We start from the raw sequence: 20,225 nt of genomic DNA, 5'->3' as shown, positions 1-20,225 counted from the left end.
TGAGTGATGGTGCTTCCTTCAATGAAATACAGTCTTCAAAACACAGAAAACTCGGACCAAAGAAAATTGATAAAGACCAAAAGGTCCTAAAGGAGTTTCCCACTGCTTTTTGAATATCTTTTTAAACCAGAAGTTTTAAATAAATCTCATAGAATTTAAATGAAATGCCTCTTCTTCAGTCAAAGGATCAGCAAGTCAAGAAATACCTTCTTGGCAATAGATTTTTTTAAAAAATAATATCAGGCAGATCATTGTGAATAGTTATTAATTTAAAATTAAGAATGCAAATTTTCTAGTCACCATACCATTTTTCTGTGAGTTTTTTATGTTTAAACACAAAAGAATTGCATCCTTATATCTAAATAGTGACATAACTTATTTCATCTTTTTACTAGCTTTTTCCGCATTGCAGTGATCTCCTAATCCCTTTTCTCTAACTATGTTTCCAGTATATAAAATAGTAAAATGTGTATCATTCACCACACATGCTATGTCAGCTGTCCCTGGTTTATGAATATAAATTGCGATGGAAATGAAGTGGAGACATTTCAAATGGATAACTATCACAATTCTTGGGATACATTCAACAGACCCCTATTTTAGATGATGTAGGTCATATAAAATATCAAATGGGAATGTGATAATGTTTGCCAAAAAGTCTGGAAACTGAATATAGTTGAAACCTGATAGCTAGTACATGAGAAAGCTATGTTACTTACAAGGCACCTTGGAAAATCAAAAAGATAGCAGCCTTGTATAATAAATAAGCACCTTTGTGCTTCCTGTAAGTGTAAGCCCAGTGATGTAGACATTCAATATAAGGGACAAGGTTTTAATAATTCACAAGCATTTCCTTCATGTACCTGTCCAGCATTACTAAGCAATTCATAAAACTTAAAAATAATGATTTACCCATATGAATATAAAACCTATTATTTCTATGTATTAAAGAGAAATGGCTAAACATTATAAAAACTACAGTAATTTTCCATTTAGACATTTATGTGATTACTTAATATCTATTCATTTTCAGAGCTAGGCTTCAAGAGTTACTTACAAAACTGGTATAATTTCATAGGTGTTTTTTTTTTTTACAGACACAGTGCTGAAAGGTATTGAGTTTATTATGTGAGTCTGAATGGTTGGTTTCCTTCTCCCTTCTTCCATGCTACTATTCAACCTTTACCCATAACTTCCACACACACTCAACAAAGACACAATTAGATAACTTTTGACTCATGTTTGTTTCTGGCGCTTAACAAGAAAAGGTGGCATATCAATTTGTCTGGAGTTTTCAGAATTATTTATCACAGGATGCTTCCTGCATAAATCTGAGGTCAGTATAACATGCACATACTGTAAATGTAAAAAGTGGCATTTCTAACGGTTGGATAGATAATATTCTAAGGGATTCATTGAAGGAAGAAATTATTATACTAAAAACAAAGTTTTCATCAGCTTGAATATATTAATCACATTCTTTGAAATTAGAAGGTTCTACTACTTGCTTGCTTGCTTATTGATTGTTTCATTGATTTGACTTCTATATCTGACCATCTTATGTAACATATTTCTGGGCAAATAACAACAGCAACAACAACAACAACAACAACAACAACAACAACAACAACAACAACAACAACAACAATAATAATAATAATAATAATTAATAATAATAATAACAATATACCAAAACCTGCTGCCTCAACAAATATTCTTCAATAATAATAGTCCTCAGCTTACACCCAATCATTCAAAGTTAGGAAGACACTGAACACAGGGAATTATGACCAATCCTTGGAGTTCCAGTTGTAGAATATGATCTGATGGTGATCATGTGATCACATGATCACCATCGGAGTGCTTGACACCAGGCTCACATTACATCACAGCCTTCTGCAGTCACATGACCATGATTCCTGCCAGCTTCCCACAAACAGTCAATAGGAAGCCAGCTGGAAATTGAATATCATGGTTACTTGAGGTGCTTACTTAACAATCCATGCTTAAAAATAGCAAGAACGAGTATCAGAGTTATGTCAGTAAGTGGAGCAGTCATAGCACATTTTATTACTGTGCTGCTTAGCATTGGCAATTTTGATTCCAATGGCTGCCATAATCTGAGGACTACCCATACAACCAACAAAACAGTCCCCAGGTTCTATCTCCTGTTTGGGGGGGGAGGGGAACCAGCTCTTCATTGATTTCTGGAAGACTAAAAGTGTGGAGGCCTACAGAGTCTGTTGTTCCAGAGGCTGAAACTACTACAAAAAAGGCACACTTCCTAGATCCTATTAGAGGGTAACATTTTAGAGAAGGGATCTGAGGCATGTCTCCTTATCAGACTTGATGGAACAGGCAGATACCCATAGGGAATGGTAATCTAGCAAACAATAGCAGGTTTGTTGCTGTAGCAAATAGCAATGAATGTTCATGAGGTAGCAGATGTGTCAACCCAGACTTACTGTGAGCCAAATTCCTAATCCCAATTGCCGTTTTCTTAGCCTTACAAACCATACAGAAACACTCTCTTTACTGAGTAGCTTGTTTCTACAATTAAAGCAGACAGCTGAGAAGATCAGTGAGGCAGAAATCAACCTCAATCTTCTAATAGCTGAGTTCACTTTTACAAGAAAATAAACACAAACAAAACCCTTTTTTAAAATAAAACAAGCAAATGAACAAGCAGCACAGTGCAATAATCAGTGCAGCACATAGGGAAGCAGGCACTGATTTGAAAGGAGACACCGAAATTGTGAAAATAAGGCCATTTGCTCCTTGGGGACATAGCTCTATCCATCAGCTATCATTAAGAGAAAATAAATTCTATCATCACTATTGTAAATTCAGCATAAGATGACTGTAGAAGATGCTCTAAATTATGGAGGAAATGGCTAACTGATCTCAAAGCCATTCATGTTACGTATATCCCAGCGCAGAGCACTGAAAGCAATTGAAACCCTATTCCTATCCCCTTTACCCTGCAGAGTTTCCTCAGACAGTCCCATGCCTCAGCTTTATATCCATATTTATTCATTTTTTGTTTGCCTCACCTGCAGTGTTATTGCCTTTTTATGTTTTGTTCATTATGTGTGAAAGTCTGTTCAGGATCTTTAATAAACAGCTACTGGCTTTCTAATTTGTATATTGCATCTGCTCTTTTCTGAATTCCTACATAGAAGCATTCATACAAAGTTTTGCACCATAGATTGATACAGAGAAGAAACATTGCATTGATAAAATATGCAATTTAAATTAGAAGTTATATTTTGAACTATCAAATCACCAGTTCTATTGCAAAAGGCATTAAGATTTGATTTGTATAACCATTCCAACTTGTATTTTGCTACTTTCTTTTCTATTATACAGTATATCCATCCACCCATCCTAATTGTGTTACCAATAAACATTTACACATTGATAAAACACCCCAAAAAAGTATCAATTAAAGTTGTATTCTTATAGTTTGGTTGGATGCTTTGGGTTTTCAAAGTTTTCAAAAATTGCACTAGGACAATTATTCTACTGGATATGCCATTAACATTGGACATTATCTTACCTCTTCCATAAGAATTATGAAGGTAGTGTTGTAACCTTGTTCTGTAACCAACTTGCCAGTGGATGTGAGAATATGTAGCCCACGGGGAGCTTTACCTGGGCACTGTTCAGGCTTGGCTGCATATTTTTCTAGCAAACCATCTGTGCAGTTATTAGAAACAATCATCCGATACCTATGGAATTTTATAATTTCATATTTTAAAATTTCACAAAATTCAGATTTCATGTATTCAGCTTGAAGAAATGGAAAGGAAACCTTATATTGTTTGCAAACACTGATATCAAACATCTGAAAATATCTTCAGGTGTATTCAGGTAGCAAAATTCATTAAGGTGCAGTTCATTAGATGTTTACCTACTTTTATATCCCTTATTCCCCACATCTTTAGTGAGGTATTCCTTTTACATTATGGCACTTAAAAATAAATGTAAAGGTAAAAAAAAATAGGGACGTGGTGGCTCAGTGGGTTAGGATGCTGAGCTTGTTGATCAGAAGATCGGCAGTTTGGTGGGTCGAATCCCGAGTGCCGTGCAACAGAGTGAGCGCCTGTTACTCATCCCAGCTTCTGCCAATCTAGCAGTTCGAAAGTACGTAAAAATGCAAGTAGAAAAATAGGGAACACTACGGTGGGAAGGTAACAGCGTTCGTGTGCCTTTGGCATCTAGTCATGCCGGCCACATGACTGCGGAGACGTCCTCGGACAAGCGCTGGCTCTTTGACTTTGAAACGGAGATGAGCACCGGCCCCTAGAGTTGGAAACGACTAGCACGCATGTGCGGGGAAACCTTTACCTTTACCTTTTTACTTAAAAAATAAAAGAAAAAAATAGGAGACAAACGAGCTGTATTTCACTAAGTTCTAATAAAAGTTATAGTGTTTCTCTTTCATCAGTGTCTCTCCATTTGAATTAAATCAGTACTCCATTACATCATGCTGGCCACATGACTGTGGAAATTTCTTCAGACAGTTCTGGCTCAATGGGTTTGAAATGGAGATGAGCACCACCCCCTATAGTCAGCAACAACTAGCAGAGTAAAATCCACAGGGACCCATTTACCTTGTTTTTTTTACTCCATTTGAACTAAACCTATTACAAATATACATCTACTTTATTTTGCATCTTCCCGAGATTGCCCTCATCTTGACCCTAATCATAGTAAAACAGATTTCTTAGGTTAACTGATATTAAAGAGAAATTTTCCTTCCAGCTAACAACATTCAGTGTTGTGCTTCACCAGCCACAATGCCAGAAGCAAAATCAAGTGATGGGTGGACTCATAAAGGCATTTATTGGCTATTTCAGATTGATGCCAGTATATATCTACAGTCTGGTTCCTGATTTTCCTTCTGTACCATCTTTCTGCTTATGTCTCCCTAAAAAGCTGAACGCAGAAGTTCTGTGTGGACGGTTGTGGATTTTTACAAGACAGACAAATTAGGAAAGGGGCAGTGGACATTTAACACGGAGATTCCTTTTGTGTTCCATTGACAGCCCTGTTCTAACTATGTGAAACAGTTTCCTGCTACAAGCTCATATCTACTCACTGTATGAATAATGGATGTCAACATTTTACATCCTCTGTGGAATGGTGAAAGCCATCAGCAGCCAGCAAATTTAATAAGTGGTCTATCAGTATTGGGCAATAACGCTGGTCTGCTCATTTGCAGTAAAGCATTCAGTAAAGCAGTAAGTGTTTAAGATTTATGGCCCACTGGAAATTTAGCACAAAGCTGAAATAGCATAACAGTGGAGCCATAGTATGAATCTGCTGCTCTATGCCCTCTGAACAGAATACAGAAGAAACTGAAAGTTGGCACATGTTCTGTTTGTAAAGAAAGGAAAGATTCTGAAACAATTCTAAATAAAAGAATTCTACCTCACATATTTATATTATTTATCTTAAAATAAACAGATAGTTTATGAACAGATCTTTCTTATTTTTGCTCTTATTTACCCTGTTATGCTGTGCCATTAGCTTCCATCTGGAGAGTATTTAATTTAGCTTTACTTTCTCTAGCATCCTTTATGTCAAAATCATGCAATTTCCAGCCCCCAAGCTTGCAAGTAGCCCTCAGAAAATTAAGATGCAGGTACCAGTACCTCTCTCAAAGTTGTCTTGAATTGTAATTCCAATGTGACAGAAGGAAAGAATATTAATTACATGGGATAAATCATATTAATATTTTAACTACTAAAATTAAATTGAAATGTAATATAAAATAAAACAAATTTAGTCTGTGTCTTGACCTTGCTTTTTATCTTGCCCTCTCCTTTCTTTTGACCTGCATCCTCCAGTATGATGCTTAAAGGCAAAATGCAGCCCGCAACTAGAATCTGAACGCATATAATTTATGTTGATTCTTTTTTCTTATTTGCAAAATTTCTGCAAAAGATAGACTAATTTTCAGCTGTAAGCTCTGGAAAAGATGCAGACATCGAAGGAACTTTTTACTTACCCAGTGCTGTTCAAGTAGCTCTGGCCAAGACTGCATTCTTTTATCCGAGAAGATGGGTTGAACCAGAATGCTGGGATGCATTGATTATTACTGTGTCTTTCATAACCATAATCACTAAAAAAATAATTTTTAAAATACATATACATTTATCTCATCTTCCTTCCACAGAGAAAATAGAAATGCATAAGAATGTTATCCTCACACAAGAACTTTGTGAAGTGGGATTAAGAATAGAGATACTGACAAGCAAAAGGCTATGGTATGAGTTTGTTAGTTCAACAGAGATTAGCATTAACATCAAAGCTTCCTGGTCTAATGTGAGAGAAAACACTTATGTCTAAGCCAGATGTGCAGAAATAGTGCACAAATAAGAAAAGAAGGAATAGCAAGTATGTTTTCTATCTCCTCATTTATGTTTGTCCATGGATTTCCTTCCAGCCTACCAAACATTCTGTTTCTGCTAAGGGAAAGAGTTAGAATAGGCAAATATTTCAAGAGGAAACCCAGTCCTAATCATTAACTGCTCTCTAGTGTTTCTAACCAGAACCACTGATAACATTTAAACTAAAATCTGATACTTCAAGAATGGCAGCCAAAGTAGGGGAGAATGACATTCGCTTCAAATATTTGCAATATCGCAAAATCCTTTTAACATCTTGATATGTGTGCTATTAACAGGAAGAAGCCATCATTCCTTTACAGCAGTCCTGAGGAAAGGGATTTTTCTATTTTTCTCCCAGATTGGATGTTCCTACTGATTCACAGAATGAATAAGATAAGTTTGGATCAATATCTCTCTTGCTCTCCTCTGCCCATTCCTCATTGGACTGTTTTTGTGCAGAGAGACAATTGAGAGAACCCCAAGTAACATTACTGAGTTCTCAAAGAAAAAATTCTCAAAGAAAAGACAGATATAAATGCAGTAATAGATACTCTAAATGGCTATAACAGCATCATGCACCACCCAAAAGAATGTCTTATCCTTTCAAATGAATTTTGAAGGCAATTTTTCTTACATCAGATTTAACGAAAAATGATAGCAGAAATACAATTGTTTTCAGCAAAGCACTAAGTAAATTTGTGCTCCCTCTTTCTGTGTGTTTGTGTGTGTGTGTAGAGAGAGAGAGAGAGAGAGGAGCAGTAATTGGGTCTATGAACTTAGTTGCCACTTTTCAAGTTCTCACACTCAGAGAATCTGCTGTATCTATGTAAAAGGTCTGAAACTTATATGAACCATATTTTTATATCACCCAAAGAACTTGTATTTTTAAATCCACTTTCTGGTTATTTTTGGATTGAAGTTGCATTTTCCCCAGTTTGTGCTTTTTGCCATTTACTGATGGATGGTATAATGTACAATGGTTATTATTATGTTGTGATTTTACAATAGTGAACTCTGAGATCTAAATAAATAAATACATTTTTATCTAAAATATTCAGTGAAATGCCATTATAGCTATTCTGTAAAGGAGTAATCCACAACTATTTCATGAAGTAGAACTATATCGATGTATTATCTAATTACACAAAATATTTGGAGAAGCATTAAATCAGAGCAGTCTTTCATAACAGCCCGTCCACTGATGGCAAGAAAATAACAAAGGATCATGGATTATCTCACTCAGGTATGTGGACATTGTAGTTAAAATGTTTGTTAAATTTCTGGACTGCTTATAATGCTATAGTTTTTTTTGTCGTTCAAATTTAATCATTCTCAGTAGGTCACCCCTGCACATTTTAAGTATGCCTTGTAGTAACTCAGTAATTAAAATTGTTCAAGAGGGGTCACATGTTGCCTCAAAGAAGGGAAGAGATGCATTAATATTAAATAATATTAACGACAACGTAACTCAAGGCCCTGAAGGCTGCAGACTAGTTCATTAACTTCTGGTAAATGTATATTAAAAACTCACATACTGCCCACCTTCGCACTAGAAAGCCCTGGGGTTTGCATGTTAAAAATTACTGAGTCCAGCTGTTGCTTCAACTTATTGGAAAAAGCTTCCCTGACAAGGGTAAATAAAGTACTAAAGGGAAAATGAAAACTTCAAGCAAGAAGTGTAGAAAGATTTCATGATTCATTTTTCTGTGAAGCTTGAAAATAAAATCTGGATTGTTTCCTGATGTTATGTAATTGTATGATCATTTAGAAGTTATTTTTCTCCTCCAACTCACTCCTCAAGAGAGAAGTGGATATTGAGAAGAAACTACTCTGTAGACTTTGGAGAGGCAGAAGGGAGTAATTAAGATTTCTTTTCAAGTATAAAATTAATGGTAGAATGTAAATCTGTGAAAGCATTCCTATGAAAAAGGAAAACAAGTAGTAATGGACAACCTCTTTATACAATACACCAAAGAAAACAATTCACTGACTTATTTTGCAAAGCTCAATCTGAGGGAAAATAAATCACAGTTCAAAATTCAGTTGGAACAAGGTTATCTACACTCTTGCTGCATAGTAATCATTGTCGATTTCAGAAAAGGCAGGCACAGTCACACTTCTCTGTGCATTAATGATTCACCTGTGGAGATGGTTACCAGCATCAAAGTCCTGTGTGTGCAGCTAACAAGTAGGCTGGCTTGGTCGCTCAACAGTGAGAAACTGGTGAAGCGGGCACAGCAGTGCCTGCACTTTCTGCGTCGCATGAGAAAAGCTCATCTTCCTTTTTCTGTTCTGACCACTTTCTACAGGGGGGCAATTGAGAGCATCCTGTCATACAGCATCACAGTCTGGTTTGGAAGCATCACTGCTTCAGACAGAAAGGCGGTGCAGAGAGTGGTGAGGATGGCCAAAAAGATCATTGGAAGTTCCCTCCCTCCCATTCAGGACATAGCACAGAAGCGTTGTTTGAACAGGGTCCGTAAGATTATCTGGGACACTACTCATCCTCTTCACAACCTGTTTTCCTTGTTACTTTCTGGGAGGAGGCTTTGTGGTATCCGTAGCAGAACATCCAGATTCAGCCATAGTTTCATTCCATACAGCATTAACCTTGTGAACTCTCAAGCTTCCTCCTTCCGTTATATATTCAAGTTGGACAGTATTTAATATTTTATTGTTATGTATATGTAGGGGTGTGGGTCTATACATATGTTGTATGTAGTATGTTTTAGGTGTGTCATGTATGTGTCTCACTTTGAGAGCGGGCAACTAAATTTCATTTTTGATGTGCGCCATTGTGCCCACAGTAAAAAAATGACAATAAAGATTATATTATATTACCTTATAGTATTTTTGTGTTAAGATTCAAGCTGAGCAATGTAAGTGCAGTTTGATGCCAAGCATGTAAAATAAATGGAGGGGTCTAAGAAATTTTTATAATATAAAACATGACTACAGTGACTCATGTCTTAATTACTGTCTAGTCAGACTACTGTAATGTGCTTTATTTGGGGCTGCCCTTAAAGAATATTTGGAAAGTACAATTAATCCAAAATGTAGTAGTTCATATCCTTTGGGGGTCCCAGCACTGAAAGCATAATTTTTGCAGACCCTGCATTGGATGTGAATTGATTTCTGGATCTAATTTTAAGGTGTTGACCTACAAAATGTTTATGGCTTGGTGCCTGGGTACCTACAAAACAATCTAATCCACCAGTATTTGCCCAAGTAATTTGATCTCTCATGGAGAAATTGTTGTAAATTCTACACTTTGATGAGTGGTTCAGGTAAGGTAGCAGTGTGAACATTGTGGAATAGTTTCTTCATGGAGATCAGACTGGCCCCGTCTTTGTTGGTTCTTTAGATGCTTTTAAAAATTGAATTGTTCCAGAAAATTTCCTTCTGATATGAATAATATTATGATTAGTTTTATTTATTTACACTTATTGGTACACATTTTTAATATATTTGTAATTGCGTTATTCCTACCATGGACATTTTATTTTTATTTGTCTGCATTCTATTTAGGCTGCTGAAACTTTCTTTGGATTGTGGTGACATACAAATATGTTTAACTGATAAATCTTACCATTCAAAGTCCCACTCAGCACAGATGCATGGTTCTGAAACAACTGTTCTTGAGTAATCTCTAGACAATGCACACCATGCTCCTGATTTACGTTTCTTATAGATCTTCCTCTCTCCCATAACACAAGGTTCGCCCTTCAATGCAGAAGAATACTGAGTTGGGATACCATGGGAAAATGTACAGGTTCATTATACAAGGTGCACAGATGCTTAATACTAGAGCTTCTCACTATGAACATTGAGTTCTTACACTATCCTTATGACAGAAATAAGAACCAAGTACAATTATGTGGGAACTGAAAGTATAAGGAAATGTAAGAATAATGGTAAAGCACTCTGTTTATTTCCTGATGATTTTTTCCCCTATTGTTAGTCCTTCAAAGTAGCCCACAATGAGAAACAGCAGAGTTATTTTGAGTTTCTTTGTCACAGTTCTCTTTTTTAAAGATTGTGTAATATTTTTGGCAAGTCTCCCCTTAATGTCTCATACCTTCCTTTCCCAAGATCAGTTTTACATTTGTCTACAATTTGGCTATAAGCCAAATGCAGAAAGCAACCTTCTCCCCATTATGTTTCTTCCCTGTAGTTCCATTTCATTTATTTGGCTATTTCTGAAATTCTGTCACTCATAACTTTGTTTTTCTGACCATATCATCACAGGTAGATAACTAAAGCAATTATTTGTCTGACATTTTATGAGTAGCCACAGTTACTTTTCTAGTATCCTATTTAGATTTGCATTGCTTCTCATCTTCCAGTATAACTACATCCTGTGACTTACATTCATTAATTTAGAATAACACTCACAGCTAGGAATTGTAGTCCATTTGGGAGACAGAAAGATACAGTAGTTAGTGTATTCCTACCTGATTGTGTAAATGCCACGACTGGAAATCATCCTTGGTACATCTTCTGCTAAAGATAGATTTATAATCCACTTTTACCAGTTGCCATTCAGAACGGAGATTGAGATGGCCAAAGATTCTAAATATTTGAAGATTAAAGAAAAATAAAAAAGAGAAAAAGAATATATACATAGATTAACCCCAAATAACAATTTTGCATACACAAAACATGTATTTCAAAACTTTTTTTGTAACTTTAAATTATAGAAAGAAAAAGTCCTAATTTTTGGTATCTCCAAATTTGGAAGAAAAACTGAATTAGATTTTTCTACTTTATTTATTACTCTATATTCATCCTTTATTTTCCTGGGCTCCAAAATTACCGCAGATGGGGACTGCAGCCAAGAAATTAAAAGACGCTTGATCCTGGGGAGAAAAGCTATGGCAAATCTAGACAGCATACTAAAAAGCAGAGACATCACCCTGCCAACAAAAGTGCGTATAGTCAAGGCCATGGTTTTCCCAGTTGCAATGTATGGCTGTGAAAGTTGGACCATAAGAAAGGCTGAGTGCCAGAGAATTGAGGCCTTTGAACTATGGTGCTGGAAAAAATTTCTGCGAGTCCCTTGGACTGCAAGGCATTCAAACTGGTCAGTCCTAGATGAGATCAACCCTGACTGCTCTTTAGAAGGTCAGATCCTGAAGTTGAAACTCAAATACTTTGGCCACCTAATGAGAAGGAAGGACTCACTGGAGAAGAGCCTAATGCTGGGAAAGATTGAGGGCAATAGAAGAAGGGGACGACAGAGAATGAGGTGGCTGGATGGAGTCATTGAAGCAGTAGGTGTGAGCTTAGATGGACTCCAGAAGATGGTAGAGGACAGGAAGGCCTGGAGGAACATTGTCCATAGGGTCATGATGGGTCGGACACGACTTCGCAACTAACAACAACAACAACAACTATATATATATATGTTGTTGACGCTGGAAGATGAGCCCCTCAGGTCGGAAGGCGTCCAATATGCTACTGGGGAAGAGCAGAGGGCTAGTACTAGTAGCGCCAGAAAGAATGAAGCGACTGGGCCAAAGCCGAAAGGACGCTCAGCTGTGGATGTGTCTGGTGGTGAAAGGAAAGTCCGATGCTGTAAAGATTTTTTCTCCATAGGAACCTGGAATGTAAGATCCATGAATCAAGGAAAGCTGGACGTGGTGAAACAAGAGATGACAAGACTGAACATCGACATCTTAGGTATCAGCGAACTAAAATGGACAGGAATGGGTGAATTTAATTCAGATGACCATCAGGTATACTACTGCGGACAAGAATCCCTCAGAAGAAATGGAGTAGCCTTCATAGTCAATAAAAGAGTAGGAAAAGCAATACTGGGATACAATCCTCAAAATGACAGAATGATCTCAGTTCGAATCCAAGACAAACCATTCAATATCACAGTAGTCCAAGTCTATGCCCCAACCACCAGTGCTGAAGAGGATGAAATTGACCGGTTCTATGAAGCCCTACAGCACCTTATAGAACTAACACCAAAAAATGATGTCCTTATCATCATGGGGGATTGGAATGCTAAAGTAGGAAGCCAAAAGATAAGCGGAATAACAGGCAAGTTTGGCCTTGGAGTACAAAATGAAGCAGGGCACAGGCTGATAGAATTTTGTCAAGAGAATACGATGGTCATAGCAAACACTCTTTTCCAACAACCCAAGAGACGGCTCTACACATGGACATCACCAGACGGTCAACACAGAAATCAGATTGACTATATGCTCTGCAGCCAAAGATGGAGAAGCTCCATACAGTCAGTAAAAACAAGACCAGGAGCTGACTGTGGCTCAGACCATGAGCTTCTTGTTGCAAAGTTTAGGCTTAAACTGAAGAAAGTAGGGAAAAGCACTAGGCCACTCAGGTATGAATTAAATCATATCCCTGTTGAATATACAGTAGAGGTGACAAATAGATTTAAGGAATTAGATCTGATAGACAGAGTGCCTGAAGAACTATGGACAGAGGTTCGCGACATTGTACAACAGGTAGCAACCAAAACCATCCCAAAGAAAAAGAAATGCAAGAAAGCAAAATGGCTGTCTGAGGAAGCTTTGCAAATAGCTGAGGAAAGGAGGGAAGTGAAAGGCAAGGGAGAAAAACATAGATATGCCCAATTGAATGCAGAATTCCAGAGAATAGCTAGAAGAGATAAGAATGCCTTCTTAAATGAACAGTGCAAAGAAATAGAAGAAAACAATAGAATAGGGAGGACCAGAGATCTTTTCAAGAAAATTGGAGAGATGAAGGGAACGTTTCATGCAAAAATGGGCATGATAAAGGACCAAAATGGCAGGGACCTAACAGAGGCAGAAGAGATTAAGAAGAGGTGGCAAAATTACACAGAAGAACTATACAAGAATGAGCTTAACGTCCCAGATAATCACAATGAGGTGGTCACTGACCTCAAGCCAGACATCCTAGAATGTGAAGTGAAGTGGGCCTTAGAAAAGCTGAGCAACAACAAAGCTAGTGGAGGTGACAGTATTCCAGCTGAGCTGTTCAAAATCTTAAAAGACAGTGCAGTAAAAGTGCTACACTCAATCTGCCAGCAAATTTGGAAAACTCAACAGTGGCCACAGGATTGGAAAAGATCAGTTTACATCCCAATTCCAAAGAAGGGCAGTGCCAAAGAATGTTCAAACTATCGCACCATTGCACTCATTTCTCATGCTAGTAAAGTCATGCTTAAAATCCTACAAGCTAGACTTCAGCAGTATGTGGATCGAGAACTACCAGAAGTACAGGCAGGATTTCGAAGAGGCAGAGGAACTAGAGATCAAATTGCCAACATACGCTGGATCATGGAGAAAGCTAGGGAGTTCCAGAAAACATCTACTTCTGCTTCATTGACTATGCTAAAGCCTTTGATTGTGTGGATCATAACAAACTGTGGCAAGTTCTTAAAGAGATTGGAGTACCAGACCATCTTATTTGTCTCTTGAAAAACTTATATGCGGGTCAAGAAGCAACAGTGAGAACTGGACATGGAACCACTGATTGGTTCAAAATTGGGAAAGGAGTCCGGCAAGGCTGTATACTTTCGCCCTGCCTATTTAACTTATATGCAGAGCACATCATGAGAAAGGCAGGGCTAGATGATTCAAAAGTTGGAATTAAGTTTGCCGGAAGAAATATCAACAACCTAAGATACGCAGATGATACCACTCTAATGGCAGAAAGTGAAGAAGAACTAAAGAGCCTCTTGTTGCGGGTGAAGCAGGAGAGTGCAAAACTTGGGTTGAAACTTAACATTAAGAAAACCAAGATCATGGCATCTGGCCCTCTCAATTCCTGGCAAATAGATGGGGAAGAAATGGAGGTAGTGACAGATTTTATTTTCCTGGGCTCCAAGATCACTGCAGATGGGGACTGTAGCCAAGAAATTAAAAGACGCTTGCTCCTCAGAAGGAAAGCCATGGCAAATCTAGACAGCACACTAAAAAGCAGAGACATCACCCTGTCAACAAAAGTGCGTATAGTCAAGGCTATGGTCTTCCCAGTTGCAATGTATGGCAGTGAAAGTTGGACCATAAGAAAGGCTGAGCGCCAAAGAATTGAGGCCTTTGAACTATGGTGCTGGAGAAGACTCCTGCGAGTCCCTTGGACTGCAAGGCGATCAAACCGGTCAGTCCTAGGAGATCAATCCTGACTGCTCTTTAGAAGGCCAGATCCTGAAGCTAAAACTCAAATACTTTGGCCACCTAATGAGAAGGAAGGACTCACTGGAGAAGAGCCTAATGCTGGGAAAGATTGAGGGCAATAGAAGAAGGGGACGACAGAGAATGAGGTGGCTGGATGGAGTCACTGAAGCAGTAGGCGTGAGCTTAAATGGACTCCAGAAGATGGTAGAGGACAGGAAGGCCTGGAGGAATGTTGTCCATAGGGTCGCGATGGGTCGGACACGACTTCGCAGCTAACAACAACATATATATATATATATATATATATATATATATATATATATATATATATATATATATATATATATATATATAATTATATTTAAAAACACTGAACTATTGGACTTACCCTATATCCCTAATTGTGATGGCTGGGTAATAGGCATATTTTCAGTTTTATAACCAGGAAGTCTTCATTAGAATTTTAAATAAACACTTAACATTAATAGACAGGTACTTTTTGCTGGCTGAATTGTAATTTTTTTTCACTAGTTAGATACTGTAAGATTAGAAGCAAAGGGCACATGTGAAATGTTTAGTTTGATTATATATTTAGAAAATCTTGGGAGATTTTTTTTCACTTTGGAATTTGGGTTATGTCAGAATAATTCAAAGAACATCATGAATGAAAATAAATCCTGGATAGTAATAGGAATGCATATCTCAAGAGTATCTCTATTCACTTTCCTCTCCATCTAATAAACACATGAATGAAGATAACTGGAGCTGCATTGAAATGTCCATGCAATGCTTTTCAAAAGAAAAACTGCCCTGGCTATGTGTGAAAGGGGAAAATGGATGTGTTCCCATTTCTCTTACTCTGCATAGTATGTAGAACATTTTGTTTACAGACAGTGTTGTCATCAAATAGCCAAATCTAATTAGCTTCTTGGCAAAATGACTTCATAATCTTAATTAAATAATCTTTGTTGGTTTGGAACAACATGCCCTTCACCAAATGAGAACAACAATGGGGGGGGGGGGAATATCTTCAACGACAGTCATGGCACAGTGGATAGAAAAACATGCAAAAAAATTAAGTTACTTTCAGATCCCTTGAATAGCAGGTTTATGATGAATGTGAACACTGCTGATTTTTAAAGCAATAAAACAAGATAAAACTCTCTAAAGTACAAAATATAAGCTTACGCTCTTTTAAGTGGCCACATGACCATATATGGGTCCACTCATATCTGGCAGATGAAATACGTTACCCATATTTGAATATTCTGGATATAATTCAAGGTTATTTATTTGTTTATTTATTACATTTTTATCTCAACTTATTTTTATAAATAACTCAAAATCGCAAATATACCTAATACTCCTTCCTCCTCCTAGTTTCCATATAACAACTCTGTGGGGTTGGATTGGTGGAGAGAGCAATTGGCCCAAATTCACCCTGCTGGTTATCATGTCTAAAGAAGCACTATAACTCACAGTCTCCTGGTTTCTATCCTGGGTGCCTTAACTATTACATAAAATCTTATATAGCATAATGATTTGTTATTTGACCATAATTCTGCCACCCTATTCCTTCAGATAAAGTTGACATGCTTCAGTCCCAACCATAATCAGTGAATTTTGAAGTTCTGATTTTACTCTTACACCTTGGGCTTGGATGAGTGAAGGGATAATTCTTTTTTGGACTATTTTTTATCATATTATTTTTCCATTGTTGTTCACCACATATAGTCATTTGGAGTTGTCAAGCCTTACAAATACAATAAATAAGCTTATAAAAAATTCACTTACTGGCTACATAGATAGATATAAGATTGCTTTCCAAATAATTTCCCTGATACACTGACTTTTATTCACATTTTACATTCAAATCTTTGCAATAATAGATTCAAAACCCATAATATTTTTAAATGATTATTTCAATTGATTCATAGCCAAAATTTACAAATATAATCTAAAATTTGGCATTGAATAAAATAAGTAAATTATTTAAGAAATATTACATAATACACCGAAAATTTCAAGTCATTGATGTGTTATTAAAAACCTAGCTTTAATAGCCAGAGTTAAAACTCTGTCACTTCTCTCATTTTAGGATTTTCATTTACAAGCAAAATCTTAACATACTCAAAAGTATCCCTTCCTGTTTTGATTTCCTACCTCTTCCTGTCAAAGACTCTTATATAATTCACAAAACAATAAAATATGATCCACCATTTCAAGACTGATATCATTAGAGGGACAAAATCTTTCACATATGGGGATTTGAAATCTACCATACAGCACAGGCATGTCCAAGTCATGGCCCAGGGGCAACATGTGGCCCTGGACAGCTAGTAATGACGTCCCACATGATCATCTTATTGTAAAACTATATTAAATATTTTATATGAAGCTCAAGACAATTCCTGTCCACTCAATGCAGCTCAGGCAAACCAAAAGTTTGGACCCCATGTTATACAATATTTGATAGGAACACATTTAATTTGGCTATTGAAAAGGCTATTTTGTATTTACTTAAATATAAACTATTCAGATATTTATGGAGATGAAAAGTATATCAATAATTAATTCTAAAAGTTATAAGTGAACACAAAACTTTGGCTTAAAACCTTAATTCCTGTACTGAACTAATCCATGATGTTTGTTTAACATAATGAAATTCTAATGTCATACCTCTGGAAAATAAATAATAGGGATCAATGCCAATCCAACTAATCTTTTGGGTCATCTCTTTAAATCACATATCTACAAAAGATTCATTTGGGATTTTCTAAAGCAATCCTTCCCTGGTTTTAAAAATATATTTTTGCAAACAAAAGTTAATAATGCTTAGCCAACCCTTTGCTTTTAAAGGGCATTGTCCAGTTTCCAGGAGAATAACAGAATTTGGAACACTTAAAAGAAAACTTTAAAATCTCACCTGCACTTTGGCTACCTTATTATTTGGAAATGTCATCAAAATTGGAGCTCCATATAAAATTTGAAATGAAATTCTTGCACAAAAATCATGTACTGCTGCAGGAACAAATTTCCCAATTTTTGAATAAGCATATTGAAGCAATGGTGTAATAGTAAAAAAAAAACACTGCCCTGTAATAATATTTCAAGCATCATTAAATAAAGTGCCAAAATAACTAAAATTCTCTATTTGTGTTATCACATGATTATGAATTTTCCAGCTACAGTTTCAAATTTTTTGTCAAAAGCCAAGATTTTTATTATACTTAATTTAGCCCAGAATTTGATTCCATTAACAGAATAAATAGTTATCTTAGAAACAACAAATAATTTGCCCTTCAGAAAAATATAATATTTTCCTCCAAGATGGGCCAATATAAAACACTGTTGATTGTTGATCTGCCTTTTCTAAAAGCGGCCATTAAAGCAAAGTGTTTCTCAAGCTAAGAGATTATTTTTTTCATTTAAATTCTTTCTCATTATTGCATAAAGTTTTCCTGGGACTGATAGCAAACTATTGGCTATAACTCACAGGGTCTTCTGTTTCTCCCTTCTTATCTAGGAGAACTATTATAGTCCTATTCCAGCCAAAGGAATTAAATCAGAACTATCTATTGCAGTAAATAAACCCATTAATAAAGAGCCCCACCAATCTAGATTTTTTTAAGCATTTGATTATAGTGGTTATTCAGGCTGGCAGCCTTGCCAGATTTTACTTTTGAAATAAGGTCAACAATTTCTGCATCTGACACTAGTTCCCTCCTTGGAAGGGTCAGTAACTTTGATCTGATATTGTTTGCTATATTTCCGAGCTTCCCCCTGCTTCATAATAATTGATTAGTAATATTTTTCCCAGGTCCTAGATAGTATGCAGCAATCTGGGACTGAGGGAGCAGTGAAATCCCTGGAAATTAAATTCCCAAAAGCTTTAGAATCTTTGTACAGAGAAATATTTATTAATACAGGTAATGTTTGAGGTACCATTCACTTACATACTTACTTACATGAGCTCAGGAAATCAGTGAAGAGAGGGACACTCCCTCATTGGGCCACATGGCACAATCAAGAAAAAGAAATCCAATATCTTTTGTTTCCATGGCAATCCTTTCCTCCCCAGCCAGGGTAAACCACTACAATATCTTCTTAGCACCACCAGCATAAAACTAGCGCAGGTGAAGCAAAGAAGAAATCATAGTAGTTTATGCTGTCTGGAGAGGAAAAGATTGCAACAGATACAAAATAGGCATAATTTCTTCTTCTTGATTGTGCCACGTGGACCAGAGAGGAGGGAGTGGCCTTCTCTACCCTGACTTCTTGAGCTCGTCAAAGTATAAGTAAGTGAATGGTGATTGGGTGGGATATGAAGGAGGCCTGTAGGGCAGGAGGCAGAGTATGGGATATCTTAGAGGGTGGGGGAGGACTCCTGGGAGTGCCTATGACTGCACTAGGCCTCCCTCGGTGTCTCCCATCCATAAGTCACCCCATGTTCTACATAACAACTCACATTCATTTAATGAATGCATTGGGGAAAGCAGGGACAGGGAGGTTGTTAGTTAGGTGCTTCATTTAACGTAATCCTAGACTTCCAACATGAATGGGCAGGCTCCATTGATGTCATAAGTTGAGGACCACCTCTTAATGACCAGAAGTTTTCCTCTGCTTTCTGTTTCTTCTCATGTATCAGTATTCTATAATTTTTCTTCAGTTCATACTATCTTAAATGGGGATGTTTTAAATTAAACTTGAGTATTTCAAATCTCAGCTGATTTGATTTAGTGGCTGCTCCAGATACTAAAGTTTTATTGATTAAATTAGTTAGAATATTAAAAGAATTTATTTTTTTCTGTAAAATCCCATTTTTATTATACATGATCTAAAACCTAAGCTTGAATAGAGTTTAAAACTGAACATTATTCAAATGTTCTGCCCAAAAAATCCTGCACTGTGAATTGCTTTCATGAATAATGTCCGTGGAATAACATTGGTTCAGACTAACATTTCTATTATTGGTTAGCAAACTACTACTACTACTACTACTACTACTACTAATAATAATAATAATAATAATAATAATAATAATAATAATAATAATAATAATAATTAGGCGCCTTGGGTGCAATCCCAAAACAACTGGAGCACCACTTGAACACCTTTGGCATTGACAAATTCGTCATTGGTCAATTGCAATAGGCAGCCTTACTAGGAACTGCTTCCATCCTGTGACGATATCTGTAATACCATCAAACATCCACATCTGCCTATCCCAGGTCCTTGGTAAGGACTCGATAGGTAGACAAAAATGCCAAATCCAGTCTGAACATCTGGCTGACTGTGCAATGAATAATAATAATAATAATAATAATAATAATAATAATAATAATAATAATAATAATAATAATAATAATAATAATAATATTGGAAGGGACCTTGGAGGTCATCTAGTCCAAACCCATGCTCAGGCAGGAAACCTATATACCATTTCAGAGAAATGGCTGTCCAGTCTCTTCTTAAAGGCTTCCAGTGTTCTGGAGGCAGGTTGTTCCACTGATTAATTGTTCTGTCAGGAAGTTTCTACTTAGTTCTAAGTTGCTTCTGTCTTTGATTAGTTTCCATCCATTGCTTCTTGTCCTGCCTTCAGGTGCTTTGGAGAATAGCTTGACTCCCTCTACTTTGGGGCAACCCCTGAGATATTGGAACACTGCTAAACACTGTTGATGGTCACCATCTG

At 36.7% G+C, this 20,225-nt stretch overlaps 1 protein-coding gene across 1 annotated transcript in view; it reads right to left on the bottom strand.

Annotated features, from left to right (window-relative positions):
* Positions 1-20,225, bottom strand: part of LOC310640779 (VPS10 domain-containing receptor SorCS3-like) — a gene marked incomplete at its 3' end in the record, with an annotated part of 510,250 nt that overhangs the window by 47,255 nt on the left and 442,770 nt on the right. The window contains exons 15-18 of the mRNA XM_083363297.1: positions 10,853-10,970; positions 9,988-10,121; positions 6,017-6,130; positions 3,560-3,731 (exon numbers count right to left, since the gene is read on the bottom strand). Coding sequence (XP_083219423.1) covers positions 3,560-3,731; positions 6,017-6,130; positions 9,988-10,121; positions 10,853-10,970 — 538 coding nt within the window. The remainder of the gene's footprint in view (positions 1-3,559; positions 3,732-6,016; positions 6,131-9,987; positions 10,122-10,852; positions 10,971-20,225) is intronic.

The sequence above is a fragment of the Vipera ursinii genome (assembly GCF_947247035.1).
Source record: "Vipera ursinii genome assembly, chromosome: 5".
NCBI lineage: Eukaryota > Metazoa > Chordata > Lepidosauria > Squamata > Viperidae > Vipera > Vipera ursinii.
The sequence above is the reverse complement of the archived record's forward strand: the minus strand, read 5'-3'. Positions and strand labels throughout refer to the sequence as shown.